This window comes from Pocillopora verrucosa, chromosome 5 (assembly GCF_036669915.1).
Source record: "Pocillopora verrucosa isolate sample1 chromosome 5, ASM3666991v2, whole genome shotgun sequence".
NCBI classification, from domain to species: Eukaryota; Metazoa; Cnidaria; class Anthozoa; order Scleractinia; family Pocilloporidae; genus Pocillopora; species Pocillopora verrucosa.
Window position 1 is genome coordinate 24,564,850 of NC_089316.1, and position 16,455 is coordinate 24,581,304.

The 16,455-nt window shown below is 37.1% G+C and overlaps 2 protein-coding genes and 1 long non-coding RNA gene across 4 annotated transcripts in view; 1 reads left to right on the forward strand and 2 right to left on the reverse strand.

Annotated features, from left to right (window-relative positions):
* The window catches only part of LOC131782772 (uncharacterized), a 73,359-nt gene that overhangs the window by 36,520 nt on the left and 20,384 nt on the right, over positions 1–16,455 (forward strand). The window lies entirely within an intron of this gene.
* Positions 93–7,311, reverse strand: LOC131780506 (adhesion G-protein coupled receptor D1-like). Its single transcript, XM_066167772.1, has 18 exons — positions 7,216–7,311; positions 7,060–7,119; positions 6,596–6,794; positions 5,729–5,836; positions 5,397–5,484; positions 5,059–5,149; positions 4,943–4,992; positions 4,547–4,664; positions 4,352–4,455; positions 3,892–3,994; positions 3,631–3,781; positions 3,434–3,515; positions 3,212–3,278; positions 2,451–2,539; positions 2,177–2,297; positions 1,866–1,907; positions 1,661–1,756; positions 93–1,395 (listed from the first exon to the last, which is right to left on the reverse strand). The coding sequence occupies exons 3-18, from the start codon at positions 6,630–6,632 to the stop codon at positions 1,333–1,335; spliced, it is 1,410 nt and encodes a 469-aa protein (XP_066023869.1). The 5' UTR covers positions 6,633–6,794; positions 7,060–7,119; positions 7,216–7,311; the 3' UTR covers positions 93–1,332.
* Positions 6,761–13,603, reverse strand: LOC136281116 (uncharacterized). Its single transcript, XM_066167323.1, has 6 exons — positions 13,498–13,603; positions 12,856–12,891; positions 12,080–12,463; positions 9,395–9,796; positions 7,553–7,913; positions 6,761–6,794 (listed from the first exon to the last, which is right to left on the reverse strand). The coding sequence occupies exons 1-6, from the start codon at positions 13,529–13,531 to the stop codon at positions 6,761–6,763; spliced, it is 1,251 nt and encodes a 416-aa protein (XP_066023420.1). The 5' UTR covers positions 13,532–13,603.

The window sequence follows — 16,455 nt, forward strand, 5'->3', positions numbered from 1 at the left end:
TGTTCATTAAGCAACAACTTTGAATGTCAACTTAATTTTTTTTATTTTTTTTTTAATTTAATAAACATTTATTGAAGAAACATTTGTACAAAACTAAACTTACATTACATTACTCTACTTACATCACTCAACATCACTCTACTTATTACATTACTGTACTTATTGGATAAGTCACTTTTACTTATTTCTTATTTATACCAACAGTCACTTAGTAACAGTCACTTACAGCGTCATGTTACTTACATAACGTTACTAAAAAGAACATGACTTACAATACATTACAATACAAAACTCGCAATTCGCTAATTAAGCTCACTTGCCTACCTATAATTACTTAAGTACTTTACGAAACGGCACCTTAATTACCTTCTACGAACACTACAAAGTAAATTTAGAGACAGTGTTGGTAGAAAGGAAAGATAAGATTTTGGGCTTTGATTTAGTGTGTCTGTTTAAATTGGCTGGTTAAATCAGGAAAAAAAGGCTTGGCGGGAAAATCTGTGAATTAGGGATGAGCTTCTTTAAATTCCTGCATGTTTGGTTTCTTGTCGAAACATTTTCAAGGGTAAATGAATAATTAGATTAATTAGATTAAATAGATGTGATTAGAATAATTAGAATAATAATGAAAAGGTGTAGTCTGTGTCTTGGGAAATCAGTTTGGTGAGTTAAACGGGGGATGTCGTTAAAAGTTATTTGTTTATTTGAAAGTGTAATGTCGGTATCATTTTCCTGGTTGAACCTTTATATGGCTTTGAACGTCAACTTTAGCTGCTACTATTATGGGTATTTTTTTGTTACGGTACAATTTAACCAACAGAAAGAACACTATTAAACAACTTTAATATTCTTACTAAGGAGCGACTCTTAAAGGAAGTACACTTTTATGCTAAATAAACTTATTTAAGCCCACTACAAATTACATCTTAGCTCACCACTGACACAATCTCACAGTTGTCTCCCAAGTTCCTCGAAATTAACAATCTTCCACAGTAGCTCTCTTTCGTTATAACTCTCTGAAAAATCAGTCACTCCCGACAACAACAACTACTACTGCTGCACGATTGAGTCCTTTGTACAAAGTGTTCCAGATAATTCCAGAAGCTTACAACAACCACTTTGGTGGTGTTACACCATAGCTACGCAACCTAATAAAATATTGCAGAAAGTTCCTTTGTGTGCATGTCAGCATGACTACGTATTCTAGAAATTTCTAGAAACTGATAATTTCAGTGACTATCCAAAGCCTATAGTTAAAACTAATAACAGTGTTTGATACGAAGTTTATAAACTAAGTAAGTGAAACAAAGCAGTCATCAGCATACAGAGCCATTAGGAATTTAAATTTATAGATTGGTTTATTTCGATGATTCTTGCCGGCAAATATACGATCGCCTAGAAAATAAACTTATTATCATAAAAATGATAGGTTACAAAGACATCAAGTTGAATGCTTAAACAATAATGCAGACACAGACCTCTTTTTACCTGCAGATCGTAACTCAGACCGATCGTAAGCGACTTATTGCTGTTAACTAAGTGATTGTTCTAAGTATTTGGTTGTTATTTCCGATTGGCTGAATCAAGTTATTTAACTTAAGTACAATTTCGATTCAAATTCAGCACATGACTGCAATTAAATTGCCCATACATTCCCAACCTCGTTTAGATTGACCTGTGGGCTCTTCCTTGTGGAGTTGTCCTTTATAGAAGATGGAAAAACGATGTTCATCTTTCTTTTGAATCGCTCTTTGATCTGCAGATAGACGAGCAACACGAAATATGGTTCTTAGCACTCGAATATTTATTGAAACACTAAAACTTGATGATATAAAGTTAATAATCAGTTCAATGTTTTTTCTTACCTGAGTGTTTCGCATACAGTGTAGAGCGAAAATCAGGAAACCCTGCAGCATAAAAATGATTTTTAGATCATTAATTTTTACAATTTGCAAACAAATTAGTCAACTATCTATTAAGATTTCCAAGAAGGAAGGAAAATTGCACATCTTATAATTGAAAAAGAAGTCTGCCTTCTCTTGCATAGTTGACACCTTTTTGTTTTAAAAATTCCAAAGAAATGTAATCTGACCATCCTAATGGTGTCTCACTTGGTCAGAAAGTAAAATAAGTAATAGCGATTAATGTCTTTTAACAGTTACCATTGAATACTGACCTGAGTAGAGTTAAGTATGGTGAAGATGTAAGCGAAAGCTTTATTTACAGGCGAGAGGAGACCGAATAGCCACATGACACCCAGCTGGGGAATCATCACCACGCATGTTTTGATGCCAAGACTAGGAGTTAGAAAAAAACATTCTTTTACTTTCCTTTGACAATGAATTTTTATGTTGATGCCTTACTGATTAAGGAATGAGAAAGCTAGGCAAATATAGCCCCACAGGAGGGCATGGCAATGTCTTCCACTATTTTTATGCTGTGATTCTCACCGTATTTGCTGAAAATGGTGGTCTCCCCCTGTTGGCTGCAACAGATTGGTCATCTCCCTTATTACACGTAGGAGTATCAAAATGTTGAGCTAAAATATACCAAAAAAAAGCGATTATTTAGATATGGATGTCGAATAGCCAAGGTATGGGAGGATCTTTGCCAAGGAAGTTACTAATTCGGTAACAAGCGTGGGATGAAGAGTAATTTACAGGGAATAGAGCTCCCAACAGGGGGACCAAGATTAGGAGCTTCGATCTCTGCCAATGAGCAAAAGAAATCGCGCAAAAAAGTGTCTAAACTGAAAGAACCACGCCAAGTAAAGCCTTATGTTAAATTATATAAATTATATAAATATATCCTACTCTCCCTGCTCCTTTCACATTTTTCATTTTTTTTTTTGTTTTGTTTTTTTTTTCACGAGTTATTTTTGCGTTGAAGGAAGGGGCAGAAGTTTTTTGTTCATACTGTGTAGTAAAAGTTGGAGAATTTATGAAGCTATCTTATGCCTGTGAGGACATTGTCTCCACAGGTTTTTCTCGCTATTGAAGACCATCAGTAGGTTAAAATTGACCAGCATCCCCGCAAACAGCGGCTACGTCCAAAGCTTTTTGTGAGTAAATAGGAAAAAGAAAATGGTAAATATTGTCTTGGGTCATATCATAAATACTTAATTCGTTTTAAAGAGCAGAGGAAAAAATCTTTCGCAGCAATTAGTCCAGGGAATACCAATCACAATCACCAACACTAATCATTAACTCACAACTTCAATAAACGCCACAAAGGCGACAAATATCCAGATCAGGTTGTTAGTCGAGGAAAGCCAGCAACTAAACTCGAGGAAGTGAAACACAAGAAAGATATACACATTGTCAGAAAATAAAATGATACCTATTTCAAACTATATCCAAAAACAAAACAAAGAGTTCAATGCAACAAATTAAAAGGAGAAGAGCAAGAAGAAACCCTTGAATTTTTTTCTTACTATTTATCACTCGTATAGCTTTGTAACCCTTCTTTTCCAGCAGCGATGCCAAGTGAAATGGCCACCATGATCACTGGAAGACCTACCCATAAACAAAGGAAGGATATCAAAACATTTTACCGCATGACAACACCAGATTTAGCGATCCGAAAGTATGGGTACAGTTACCAGTGCATGTTTTAAAATAATAAACTTACCCCATGACATGACGTGATACATGTACATCTTGGTGTTAATGTTGTAAACTTTCACAACGAAGAAGTAGAAATAAATTCCTTCGATCAGCATCCAACAGAAAGCGGCCATCAAGAAATACTGCATCAGAGCTGCTATTGTAATACAGGCAGCCTGTAAAAAGAAAGAGTTTTTTGGTATAATTCTAAATGTGCTTCTTTCGACAAGATATTTAGAGTGTAAAGAGGAAATTGCTTCTATGGATAGAAGGAGAGGCTACTTACTTTGTTTTCAGTGGCGTTTATTCCGGCTAGGAAGATAATCTGTCCAGCTCCAAGGGAAATAGAAACACTCAGTCGAATTTGAGAGAGAGGTTTACGAACATCTCTGGTAAAATAATATTAAAAACAAGAAGAATGAATGAGACAAAAGCAACAACACACAGGAAAAAATTAACTAAATCTTGACAGCGAAGGAAAGAAGAAAGTCAGTAAATAGCTCCAGAGAGGACAAAAAAAGAAAATATTACGAAGAAAATGTCTAAAGCCTAAAAAATTCATAAAAAGTGAAACCATTAGTTGTTCAAAAGTTCGTGATGGGGCATGAAATGTAGCTTGAGTTTGTGAATTATCCGACATGACTGTTCTTGTTTGCATGGAGACTGGCATTGAGATCTCTTTTATCACCAGCCTTGTTGAGGGGAGTTAAGAATCTACCTCATTATTAATCAAGTGCATTGCTTACGTGAGGCAAGAATAAAGTATTAATGTTAAAAGTATCCCGATTATGGAAAGGCTCAGTCCCACGTAGGTGATAATTTTCAGAATTCTTTCGTCCTCCTCAGTGAGCTGTGTCAAGAAAAGAAAAATTAAAGGACAACATTGAGTTAGTTCATTGAGCCCATAAAACTATTAAGTAAGGCAAAAATAACTTTATTACCTTTGTGCTACCGTCGTAGTCCAGTAAGACGGCAAAATGCGTCAAATGATTGCAACTGCAAACTGTTTCTTCTGAGTTACTTTTTGATGTAACTACATGACAACCTTCCTCTGAAAAGCTGTGACACATGAAAAAAGAGTAAAGTTAAAAAATTATTCATCGTTTGAGTAAAAGGTGATGTTTGAGAATTTTGCGCTAAGATTTTCTTCCATTGTAGTCATAGTTGCGAGAACATTTCAATGAGACTTCCCTTCTTTAAAAACGACAACATGTTGGCTTCCAGGAAAGTGTTAATCTGCGCAAAAACATCTGAGAAAGTTCATTCATTCTCCTACATACTCAATATAATTTAAGAAGGAATAAATACTATGCAATAATATATTGTAGTTTTTTTACCTTTTGCTGCGGCTACTCCAAAACATACAGCGCTTCTCTACTGTCAAGACCTGAAAATAGATTTTATCTCGTCAGAATAAATCAAAACAACGCATAGCAGCTAGTTTTCATGTTACCTTTAGGTTTTTGAACTTTAGGATGACATTTTCTCGCAATTTCTCTGGCTTGGGGTCCATAGTTACGGCCATTATCCTGGAGTTGATATACCTATGAAGAAATTGTATTTGAAAATGGATCAGAACCAAGGAAGCAATATTACAGTTTTTTTGGTAGATTCAATTAGCTAATTTTTCATGAAGGTGGAATGGTCAGAGACAAGCATTTAGTATTCCAACCATAGTAAGGGTTTTTGGAAAGTTTCTCAGTTTAGTTTAGTTAAACTTAGATCTTATGTGTTTCCGTGTTATGTGTTTTTGGAGGTAAACGACATGGAGTAATATGAAAATAATGGCACCTTTGGTTGTCTGTTTCACTCCTAATGGCTTGATCTGCCAGAAGTAGGTCATGCAGATCCTTGTACACACATACAACCACCATTGATCCTTTAAACGCCCCAAGGATCAACAAAACATGTTATCAAACAACAACAAAAAAAACACAAAATTGAAATTTTTATCAGGCTCTGAGGTATGTGACATTTTAGGGAAGGCGAATGATTAAAGAAGATAGACTATGTAAAATAAGGAAGTGCCCTTACATGAGGCTTTATTTAAATACAGAAATTGCTATTGGAGAAACCAAGGTAATACTAAAAGTTGTAAAGTTACCACACTAGTTCATACGAACCATTTTTCTCAAAATTTGAAGAAGCGATACCGACTCTTGCTCGCCATCGTTGTTCCTCAAAGTTGAAGCCACTTACATTCTGGCGATAGGCTTTTTGAATGACCAAAACTTTCGGAAAGAAAAAATGACAAATGAAAGCACCTACGGTGAAATTTACAATAGTACACTTACACAAACCTCCATTTTGCGGTGCACACAAATATTTCATAATCTTATTGGTTGGAAGTGTATTGTATGTATCCTATTTGCCCTTCAACGACTATTGGACACATTCAACCATTTACAAAATTTTTCAATGTAAAACTGATGAAAAAGTGCGTAGTACTGCACGGACTAAAATTGTGAAAACTCAATTCGTTCCTCGAACCGTTTCGTTGGAGAACTATAGAGTTCATTAGGGAATTTTGAAGCGTACGGTTAAAAATCTGCATTAATGTGCGTCGCAGACGACAGGCCAATTTTTAGCTCAGTGTACGGTATGAAGTAGGCGTAAAGCATTTCTAAGATTTGATTTTAGTTAGTAAAGTGTTACTCACCAATCTATTATTTAAGAAGAGTTTCAATATACAGATGAAGAAGAAGGGTTTCAAAATTTTAAGGATTCCTATTCTCTCCTATTGATTGTTTAAGAAAACGTTCAATTTCCTTCTCCACCACGAAAAATCAAAGTATCAAACAAATTGAAAAAAAAAACACAGATGAATCGATGACATCCAACAATAACAGTTCTGATAAGTTGGGCTAATAGCTGAGTCTTACATCATTTAGCCATAGGAAATTAGACAACTCAGTGAAACAGTCAGCAAGTTAGTAAGTAACAGAGGAATAGACTTTGAAACTAAACAGGATTAAAGGCCGCAAACTCACCAATTTTGGGGGAAACGATCCTTTCTGAATGCCTCATTCCTCTCAGGTGTCGGTTGCCGTAATTAAGAGCAAATTTCTCGACGGCCTCTGCCACCTCAAAGATGGATTTTTTCAGTGTTTTAACCTCTTCTATGCCGGCCTTGTCTTTTGTGACGTTCTTGATTTTTAAGGTGAAATCTTCATACGCAGTAACAGCCTCCTACAATTACGTAAAATATTTCCAGGTCATTAAACAGGCAGTCTCATACTGTATTTACAATTCATACTAAAGCTCCAAAGGGTGTCCAAGGTATTCATTGGCCAGAGAACTCTTTTGGGAGCCTGGATTATTTTTTAAGCTTCACCATTTTTACCTCATATGGCTTAATGGTGGTTTATCCTTAAAGGTCAGATATTTACTTTTTTTATCGTTTAAAAACATACACCAAAGTTAAAAAGCCTTTAAGTCATATAGAATTAGATACCTGTAGGGAAGTCCTTCTGGTAATATTTATTCCGCCAAATTTTGAAACATACTCCTCTGCCTAAAATTAAAAATATTGTCTCTCACGTTTGTAAACAGAAGAGATCTTGAAAAACGACATGCATAAAAACGGTAATTGACTATTTAGAGAACATACTAGCTGCTCAACTGGTGATGGCGATGGCGATGGCGATGGCGATGGCGACGGCGACGGCGACGGCGACGGCGACGGCGACGGCGACGGCGACGGCGACGGCGACGGCGACGGCGATGGCGATTGTGACGGCGACGGCGAGGGGCATGGCGATGGCGATGGCGACGGCGACGGCGACGGCGACGGCGACGGCGACGGCGACGGCGACGGCGATGGCGATTGTGACGGCGACGGCGAGGGGAATGGCGATGGCGATGGCGACGGCGACGGCGACGGCGACGGCGACGGCGACGGCGACGGCGACGGCGACGGCGACGGCGACGGCGACGGCGACGGCGACGGCGACGGCGATGGCGATGGCGATGGCGATGGCGATGGCGATGGCGATGGCGACGGCGACGGCGACGGCGATGGCGATTGTGACGGCGACGGCGACGGCGAGGGGAATGGCGATGGCGATGGCGATGGCGACGGCGACGGCGACGGCGACGGCGACGGCGACGGCGACGGCGACGGCGATGGCGATTGTGACGGCGACGGCGAGGGGAATGGCGATGACGAGGGCGATGGTCGTGGCGACGGCGACGGCGACGGCGACGGCGACGGGGACGACGATGGCGATGCCGATGGTGATGGTGAGGTTGCAAGGTCTATTCCGGGTGATAGTAAAGGCGACGAAGTTGCTGAAGATATTGAGGAATCTTTAAAGAAAAATGTTAATCAAGACCACATCATACAAAAAAGTTGCCTTACTATTACACTGCGAGGGCAAAACTGCGGACGGAAAGGGGAGTAACAAAATGGCCGCTAATAGCGTTCAAAACTCTTAAACGCAGTCGATTTTTTATTAGTTATACAGAAAGCTGTTATTGTTTCTTTAGTATTTTATTTGTCTTTGGCACACGTCTTGTGTGATTGTTGCTTAGATAGGGCTGTAGGATGTTTTTCGAAAACTAGACGCCAAAATACTAGAGAATGAAAAATATTCTGTAGACTTTTCCCTAATAGCTGAAAAAGCTGTAACACAATATTTCAACATCCTGTTCCGCGTTTTCTTGAATAATATTCCACTGATCAAATTCCATTTTGCCTCTTTAGACTTCACTTTACTATGTGTCGTTCCCTTGGAAACAACCTGTATTTTATCACGTATTGGATCATTATTCACGCATTACCCAACACGACTGAAAAAATATTACATGGGACTAGATGCTACTGATAATGAATTCTCTACACAATTTTGGTAACTTGAAAAGTTATACTCTTTTCCTGTTTCAATACTGAAAGCGTTAAGAACCCAAAGTGTCCCATTTCAACTCTTCTAGCCAAAATAATAACTCTTGCATGCTACGCATGCCTATGTTTATCTTTTCGGTGAGCAGAACACCAATTATATTCCAAATCAGTATTGACTATCTTTTAGACAAGAAAATATATCACCCTCTGGTGATATACGAGACCTGAGGTAATCCTTACTAACCTCGTTATAGAGTAGTGGTTGCTAAGTCGATCGAAATGCCCGCCATATTCGGATTAGATGTACGGTGGTCAGTTTATTATACTCACAGCACAATTTGCATGCATTTTGCATTGCATTGAAATTAGCCCCTACAACTTTACAGTTCAAACGATCAGACATTAAAATAGAATACAGTAAACTTAAAATTGATTCTCCTATGCGAATTACAAATAAGTCTGCAAGTCTGTCGTATTTGTTTTAGAAAATGATAATTGACATGTATCTTAACCGACATGAGTCACAAACTCTTCACAAAAAGATAACGCTCTTCACATCATCACGCGTTGTCATCTAACAAAGCAATTGGACTGATAATTCTTTGCAATTGGTATTCGCCATCAGTTTCATAACTGTTGTTATTCGTAAAAGTGATTGTAACAGAATCATCTGTAACTTTCCCCTGTTCACAAGGTTAAAGTTAGACATGTATATCGTGAAAACGTTCATTGAGATTGTTTCAAAAATATTTCAATTTACGCAAAGGTAAGTGTAAACTTGATTTTGACTGTGTGAGGGTTTTTATAATTTCTCTCGAGAATACCACAAACGTTAGCAAATAATGTTTTATATTGCCCTTAAGCGCTTCTAGTGCCTTTGAGTTTACTCAAAATAACATAAAAAAATAAAAATAAAAACAACAACAACAACAACATATCAACTCACCCTTGGGGATCTCACAAATATAAGCGTGCGGTTTTTTCCAATTATTTTCATTATTATGGCTTCCAAACACGCCCCGTTCACCATTACGGAACCTCTTGTACATGAAAGCGGCGTCGTGTTCACCACTTGGCTCCCCTTGTCCCCATTTGGAAATAGTCAGCGGTCTTCCACTCACCCAGGTCCAATTCCTGGCCCTTTTTCTTAAACCAATTCTCCATTTATTTTCATTGTTCGTAGTATTTCGCCTTTGAATTTCGTCATTAATTAAACTCCATTCTTCTTGGGTTTCAAAGGAAACTAGGTCCCCTCCTAGACTTGAGCAAGTGTGCCTGCCCCAGTACCAGGGCTCTCCATCCACCGAAATTATGTACCAAGAGTTTTTGAAAGTTATATTTGGGCATTCTACATGATGATGAGGATGAAAACAAAAATACCAATTATCCTAATGATGATACACAAAGTGATGATTATTATAGCATTGATAACATGAAAAGATTATAATCACAATCACAACAAAGGAAAAAATGAATGAGACAGAAAATGGGACTCATTCCCCAATTAATTCCTTTTTTTTCTTTTTTACATCATATGTATTTGTTTGATCAGTGTCAATCAATACTATACATCTTTCTTCACTACGGCGTCTGCCACCCTGGCCTGCTTTTGTGGATTAGTTAACTTCACTTCAGCTAAGATTATGATTATAAGGTTATTTGTGAATTCATGTAATTTTGGTAGTCGAGCTTTTGAACATTAACTAGTTCCTCGTTGAGCTGACACCTCTCCCACTCCGCCCCCTACTCTTCCTCCTCTATCTAATCAGACTTAAAAAACGTAAAAATTAAATGTGAATGCAGGTTCCCATAAATGTGCAACTGGAGATACGCATTCAACCGTATACAGTTGTTACGGGCAAAGAGCAAAACTTTAAAGTGCACGCGACAATCTCAAAAGATTATCTGGGGAACGATAATCAATAGGGACATAAAAATTAAAGATAAATTAATTAGGGTTAGAGCAGTTTAGAATTTAAAGTCAGTCTTGCAATTAAAATAGGTTGTTCAAACCCGTGATGCCTCCTCCTTAAAGTGACATTTCCTAGATTTGCCTGAATTCCTGAGGTCAAGTCTAAGCATGACTTAAAAGCTACCAGCAATACCTTTCAGGTTATCGCTTACAATTCTGACACGCTTTTTCCGATAACCTTTCTCGAAAGAACTGCATTTATTATTTGTTTTTCTTAGAGGGCACGGTAACGGATCCTGGAATCTTATTGGTAATTCGGTGCGGGTTTTCCTATCTCTGCCCACGGGCACGGTATCGCTTGAGTGAGCCGCCGATTACATCTCAAGCTTTGTTGCCGTTTTTCATAAATTTATTTCGTTTTGCCGGCTGGACAGTATATTTAAGCAAATCGTTGTGGAGCAAATCAAGCCGATTGATAACATTAATTCTCTCTTTCTATCTCTTAGATCACTTTGTTTGGCTGTAAAAAGAATTGGCTTTGAGATAAATATTGGTAGCAAATATGTCATTAGATGGGTTAACGCGCGGCCTAAAAGCCGCTTGTAATTAACCTAAACCTTACTAGAAGTAACCCAGAAAGCTAAAACGTGAGGTATTTCTTTGTAATTGAATTCATTAATGGTAATTTTATTCATTATGTATCTGAATTCTCTAAAATAATTTGTTCCTCGGAGAACAGTGAGCGAGGTCTTCTATACTTCAAATACGCTTTTGGTAAGTCTTTGCGAGTCCGTTCAAACTGGACATTGGTACCGGAAATTTTGCAACAGTAAACAAAAGAATTCAACGAGAAAAAGCTACTTTAAAATTCCCCTTTTCATGAAAGACCAGTTCCATGAGAAAACTCCTCCAAATTCAAAACATAGATTTAAATTTACTTAAAATTATTATCCAGTTCAGTTTATTTGCCAAACCAGCGCCGTTGTGGTTGTTGATTCGTTTTAAAGGGTGCATGCGCTTTTTTCTTACGCGCTCTCTAATTGATAGGTGTCAAATTGTGACAGATACTTGTTAAAAAAGGTTTCAAAGTTTGTTTGGAGGCCTCTTAAATTATCTTTTTCGTTACCCAAATAAAAATATTTCGGTGAGGCCTCTTTTTAATTTACATTACCTCAATCTGTTTCAACCACCATTTATACTCGCTCAAAATTTGTTCAGATCAAGGAAGGTCTTGCCGCACTTACAGCCCTAACTCATTAGGGCTCTTAAGGAAAATTTAATTTCAAGGGAAAAAAAACTGTTATTCACCAGCCTAGGTCGGTCCGTATTGGGAAAAACTGTGCCATTTATCTGAACTACCGGTGCTCAAGACCTTGGGCACAGTGTTACCCAATACAGACCTTCCAGCCGGTGAATAACATATTGATCACTGACTTGTACAAGAAACACACACCCGGACACACAAGAATAAAAGTACTTCGATGTGTTATGTTCAAAACAACAACCATACACCGAAAATTTCATGGGCAGCGTGTTCAACTACTTATGCGCGCCTAAAAGTTCATTCATCGCTCACACGTACAAGTTAGGTGGGCTGAGTATATTCTGTGAACAATGTTTTTTTTACTTTTAAGAAGCAAGAGCAATTTTCATGACATACGTGCAAGACTGCTAATGTTTCAGCACATTATATGCTTTATGGTTGAAATGTGATCTTACCTCCGGGCATCTCGCAAATGTAGGAATCTCCTTTATAATTCCGAGAGATACCATTAAAGAGGCTTCCATTCATGGATATTTCCGCCCTTTCGTCGTTCACACTTGGCTCAGAATCTCGCCATTTCGAAATATTCAGCTGTTCTCCACTCTTCCATATCCAAACACCGCCTTTCTTCTCCAAACCAATGAGCCACGCATTAGTAGTCGAAGTATTCCAAGTACCACGCTTTTGAATCTCATGATTGATAAACTGCCATTCTTCCTCAGTCTCGATGGAGACTAAATAACCTCCCAAGATTGAGCAGACTTCATTGTTATGAAACCTGTAAATTTTGCCTTTCGAAAATATGTAAGAGGAGTTTTTGAAACAGGTTGGTTGGCACTCTACAAGAAGAAAATAAATGAATACATAAATAAACGTAAAAATGTATACTGAAGATAACAACAGTGAAAGCGATAATGATAAAGACGAGAAGGTCTTTTTTATATTATTAATTTTAATAACAAACGATGGGCATCAAAACCCTCTACATCAATGAAGCAAATATTAGAATTAGGCTAGGTTTTAAAAGTGGATCTTGGGGAGATCAGGGTAATAGCACCGTTATTCTTTGACTTTTTGTTTTGCTTTCCAACTCACGTTTTGAATCGCAATCCAATGTAATTTTAACAGGAAGTTCATAACTAATTAATATGATAATTAGTCAGGTATTATCTTTTGTTCCCATCCATTTTAAGGAACATAAATATATTACATCGGAATGAAGCTGCCTCACCTGTCCCTGGCAATTTCATCAACAAACGAAGGATGTCTGTAGAAGAGAAAATGGACAAATAAATTGATTGTTATCTCAAGATTAACATTTGAAACAATGAAAAAGTTTATTAGATTTCGAGTAAGACGAGTACTAATGCATCTATTCATGAATTTTATTACCTTCCAAGGGAGCTGACGGAGAAATTATAAAAAAAATCTTTAAAGTCTGTTTTGTTTTGTTTTAATTAACAGTGCCAAATATCCGCCAGCTGACATTTTTTCTCTGTTTGGTTTGGCTGAATTTCACAGGACGTTCCAAAATGGACATAAATGTGTCACAAATGGAAAGTCAAGATATAATTAAGGTGGTACTAACCTAGCGTACAACTTATACGAATGTGTCATTACGGGTGATTATTATTCAATTATTTTTCATTGTAAGGAAAGAGAAAAATATCGAGAAACTAATAATAACGATAATGATGATAATTAGCTTTAATAATTAGACAACAACTAGAGAGGACATGTTAAGAGTTTGGTATGTTTAGTTATTAGAGTTCCGTAAGGTAAATATCGAAATAAATATTTTACAAATAAAAGTCAATTTTGACGGTTTCATAGCTACCGCAGAACAAACAGGAATAACTAGGGTCGTACTCACCCAGCATACAACATATCACCGGTGTTTTGAACATTTTTCAGGATTCACTTATATTTGATTCACATCGCGTGAGAGTTGCGGATTTGCGGCATCCTCACAAAAAGCCTTTCGTACGAGTTAGACTTTAATGCAAATCATGATCTCTGAACACATGTTCATGGCATTTTTTTCTGTCATAAACGGACCAATGGACAAAAAGCCACTTGCACCTGGTGTGGAGCATTGTTTTTCTAATACAATCGGAAAACTTCACAGCATTAAAATACTTTTTGTAGTTCAAGTGATGTAAAAGAAGCAGCTAAAAAATATTTGATGGTAAAAACGGTAATTTCTTTATGGGCTCTGTTAAATGAAAGTTGGCTTAAACAAAATTCTGTTTTATCAGCGAGCAGCTTAAGCTAGTATGCCATCTGTTCGTTATGTATAAATAGAAATTATTGTTATTTATTCATCTCGCCTATGACATGCTAATTACTTCGTATGCCTTTAAAACGATTGTGGCTAACGGCCAAAGTTTAGTGTTCAGCCTACAAAACAACTCTCTCCTAGAAAAGCGTCATGCAGACCATCACTTTTCTGTCCAAATGTTTGAATTCCAACAATTTAGAGCCAACGGTGGGTGAAAAGCTCGTAGTGCGAGACGTTCTTGGATCATAGTGATGTGCTCTGTGGGCGAGACATTCTACTGTCCCAGTATCTCTCCACGCTCATGGAATAATTTATTATTTATTCTGAAATATTCCTTCGTCTTAGCTGCGATATATTAGGTCAATCGAAGCTTGAAGCATTTTGACCAATCGCATTTGAGCAGTGTAGAGAGGAAAGTGCTTATTTACTTCAGAATAATTCTTATTTTAACTTCTTCCGTCATAATCGCAAGCTTCGTCATCCATGTTTATTTATAAATGGGTATGACGTAAATTAGATTATTATAAACTGTTAAGCACATCTACATAATGGACTCCTTCTCTCCCTCATTGAAATTCCTCTGCAATGCTAAGTTTCACTGTAATGATATTTGAAAACCAGGCCCATCGAAATATTCTGCATTTCTATCGCTAAGCTTTTTCCTTTAAATCGTATACCCTGTGTAAAAGTTCTTTAATCGTTGTTTAATAATGTGTGCCGAATAGTTTATAATCTCTTGGTATATGCCATTTAAGGCTAACATTGCGCCAATTCAATTCCAAATTAATCGATGTGTTTTCGATTTAAAACGACACTCCTTATTTCAGGAATGCGAAAAAAAAATGGGTACATGTAACTGATCCAAAAAAAGATCCAGTCATAAGGGGCTTTTTCCTGTTCTTTCTAAAGAAGTTGTTTACTTATTCAAACATTTACGTATCGATCCATTCATTTTTTAAGCAACAGCTTTGAATGTCAGCGTTAGCTGCTAAGACTATTAGTATTATTTTTTAACAGTACAATTTAAAAGACAAAAAGAGCATCATTAATCAACAGACCCAATTAATTTATTAAACAACTTGTAATATTCTTGCCAAGGAGCGACTCTTAAAGAAGTAGAATAATTATCCTTAAAGAGACAACCACAAACTATTTCTTTGCTCACCACTGACACAATCTCGAAGTTGTCTCCAAAGTAACTCGAGATTAACAATCTTCCACGGTTGCTCTCTCTCGGTATAGCTTTCTGAAAAGTCAGTCCCTCCCGACAACAATTACTACTGCTGCACGACTGTGTCCTTATGTACAAAGTATTCTCGCAAATTCCGGACGCTTACAACACAACGATATTGGTAGTGTTACATCATAACTATTTAACCTAGTAAAATACTCCAGAAAGTCCCTTGGTATGCATTTTTGCATGACTGGGCATTCTCGAAATTTCTAGAAACCAATAGTTTCAGTCATTATTCATAGCTTATTATTTAAAGTAATAACAGTGTTTGGTGAGAAGTTTGTAAACTCAATGAGTGAAACATCGAATATGAAATAATCATGCAGTAAGCGCAGAAATTTAGCGCGCAAGAATCGAAAGATTAATACATTCGATTAAAGCTGCGGCTAGAGTGCTTCTTAAAGAAAGAAAATTCGTGATATCTTGGCTTAAAATTCCCGCCTTGTCTGTAGTGGACTGTGGTCTTACTCGAAGGAAAGTCATCAAGATACTGAGCTATTAGAAATTTGAATTTATAGATTTGTTTATTTCGATGAATCTTGCCTTCAAGTATACTATCGCCCAGAAAATAAACTTGTTATCGTAAAGAAGATAGATTACAATTACAGTTAGTTGAGTGCTTAAACAATTATGAAAAGAAAAACCTCTTTTTAGCTGCAGATCGCAAGTCAGATCGATCGTAACCGACTTTATGCTGTTAACTAAGTGATTGCAATAAGTAATTGACTGTCATTTCCGGTTGGCTGGATCCAGTTATTTAAGTTAGGTGCGATTTCGATTAAAACTGAGCACAAGACTGCAATTTAACTGCCCATATATCCCCAACCTCACTTAGATTGACCTGTGAGCTCTTCCTTGTGGAGTTGCTCTTTATAGAAGATCGAAAAACGATGTTCATCTTTCTTTTGAAACGCTCTCTGATCTGCAGTTAGACGAGCGACGCGAAACACATTCCTAGCCGTACTCGGATATCTCTCGAAAAACTAAAACTTGATGATATGGAGTTAACAATTAGTTTGTTTATTTTCCTTACCTGAGTGTTTCGCATGCAGTGTAGAGAGAAAATCAGGAAACCCTGCAGCATAAACATGATTTCAAGATCATTAATTTTTACAATATGCAAACAAATTAGACAAAATACCTATTAAGATTTCCAAGAGGAAAGAGAATTGCATGTCTTATAATTAAAAAAGAAGTCTGTCTTCTCTTGCATAGTTAACAAAATTGTTGTTTTTAAACTTCCAAAAAAAATCATGTGACCATCGTAATGGTGTTTCACTTGGTTAGAAAGTAAAATAATGATAGAAATTGAATGA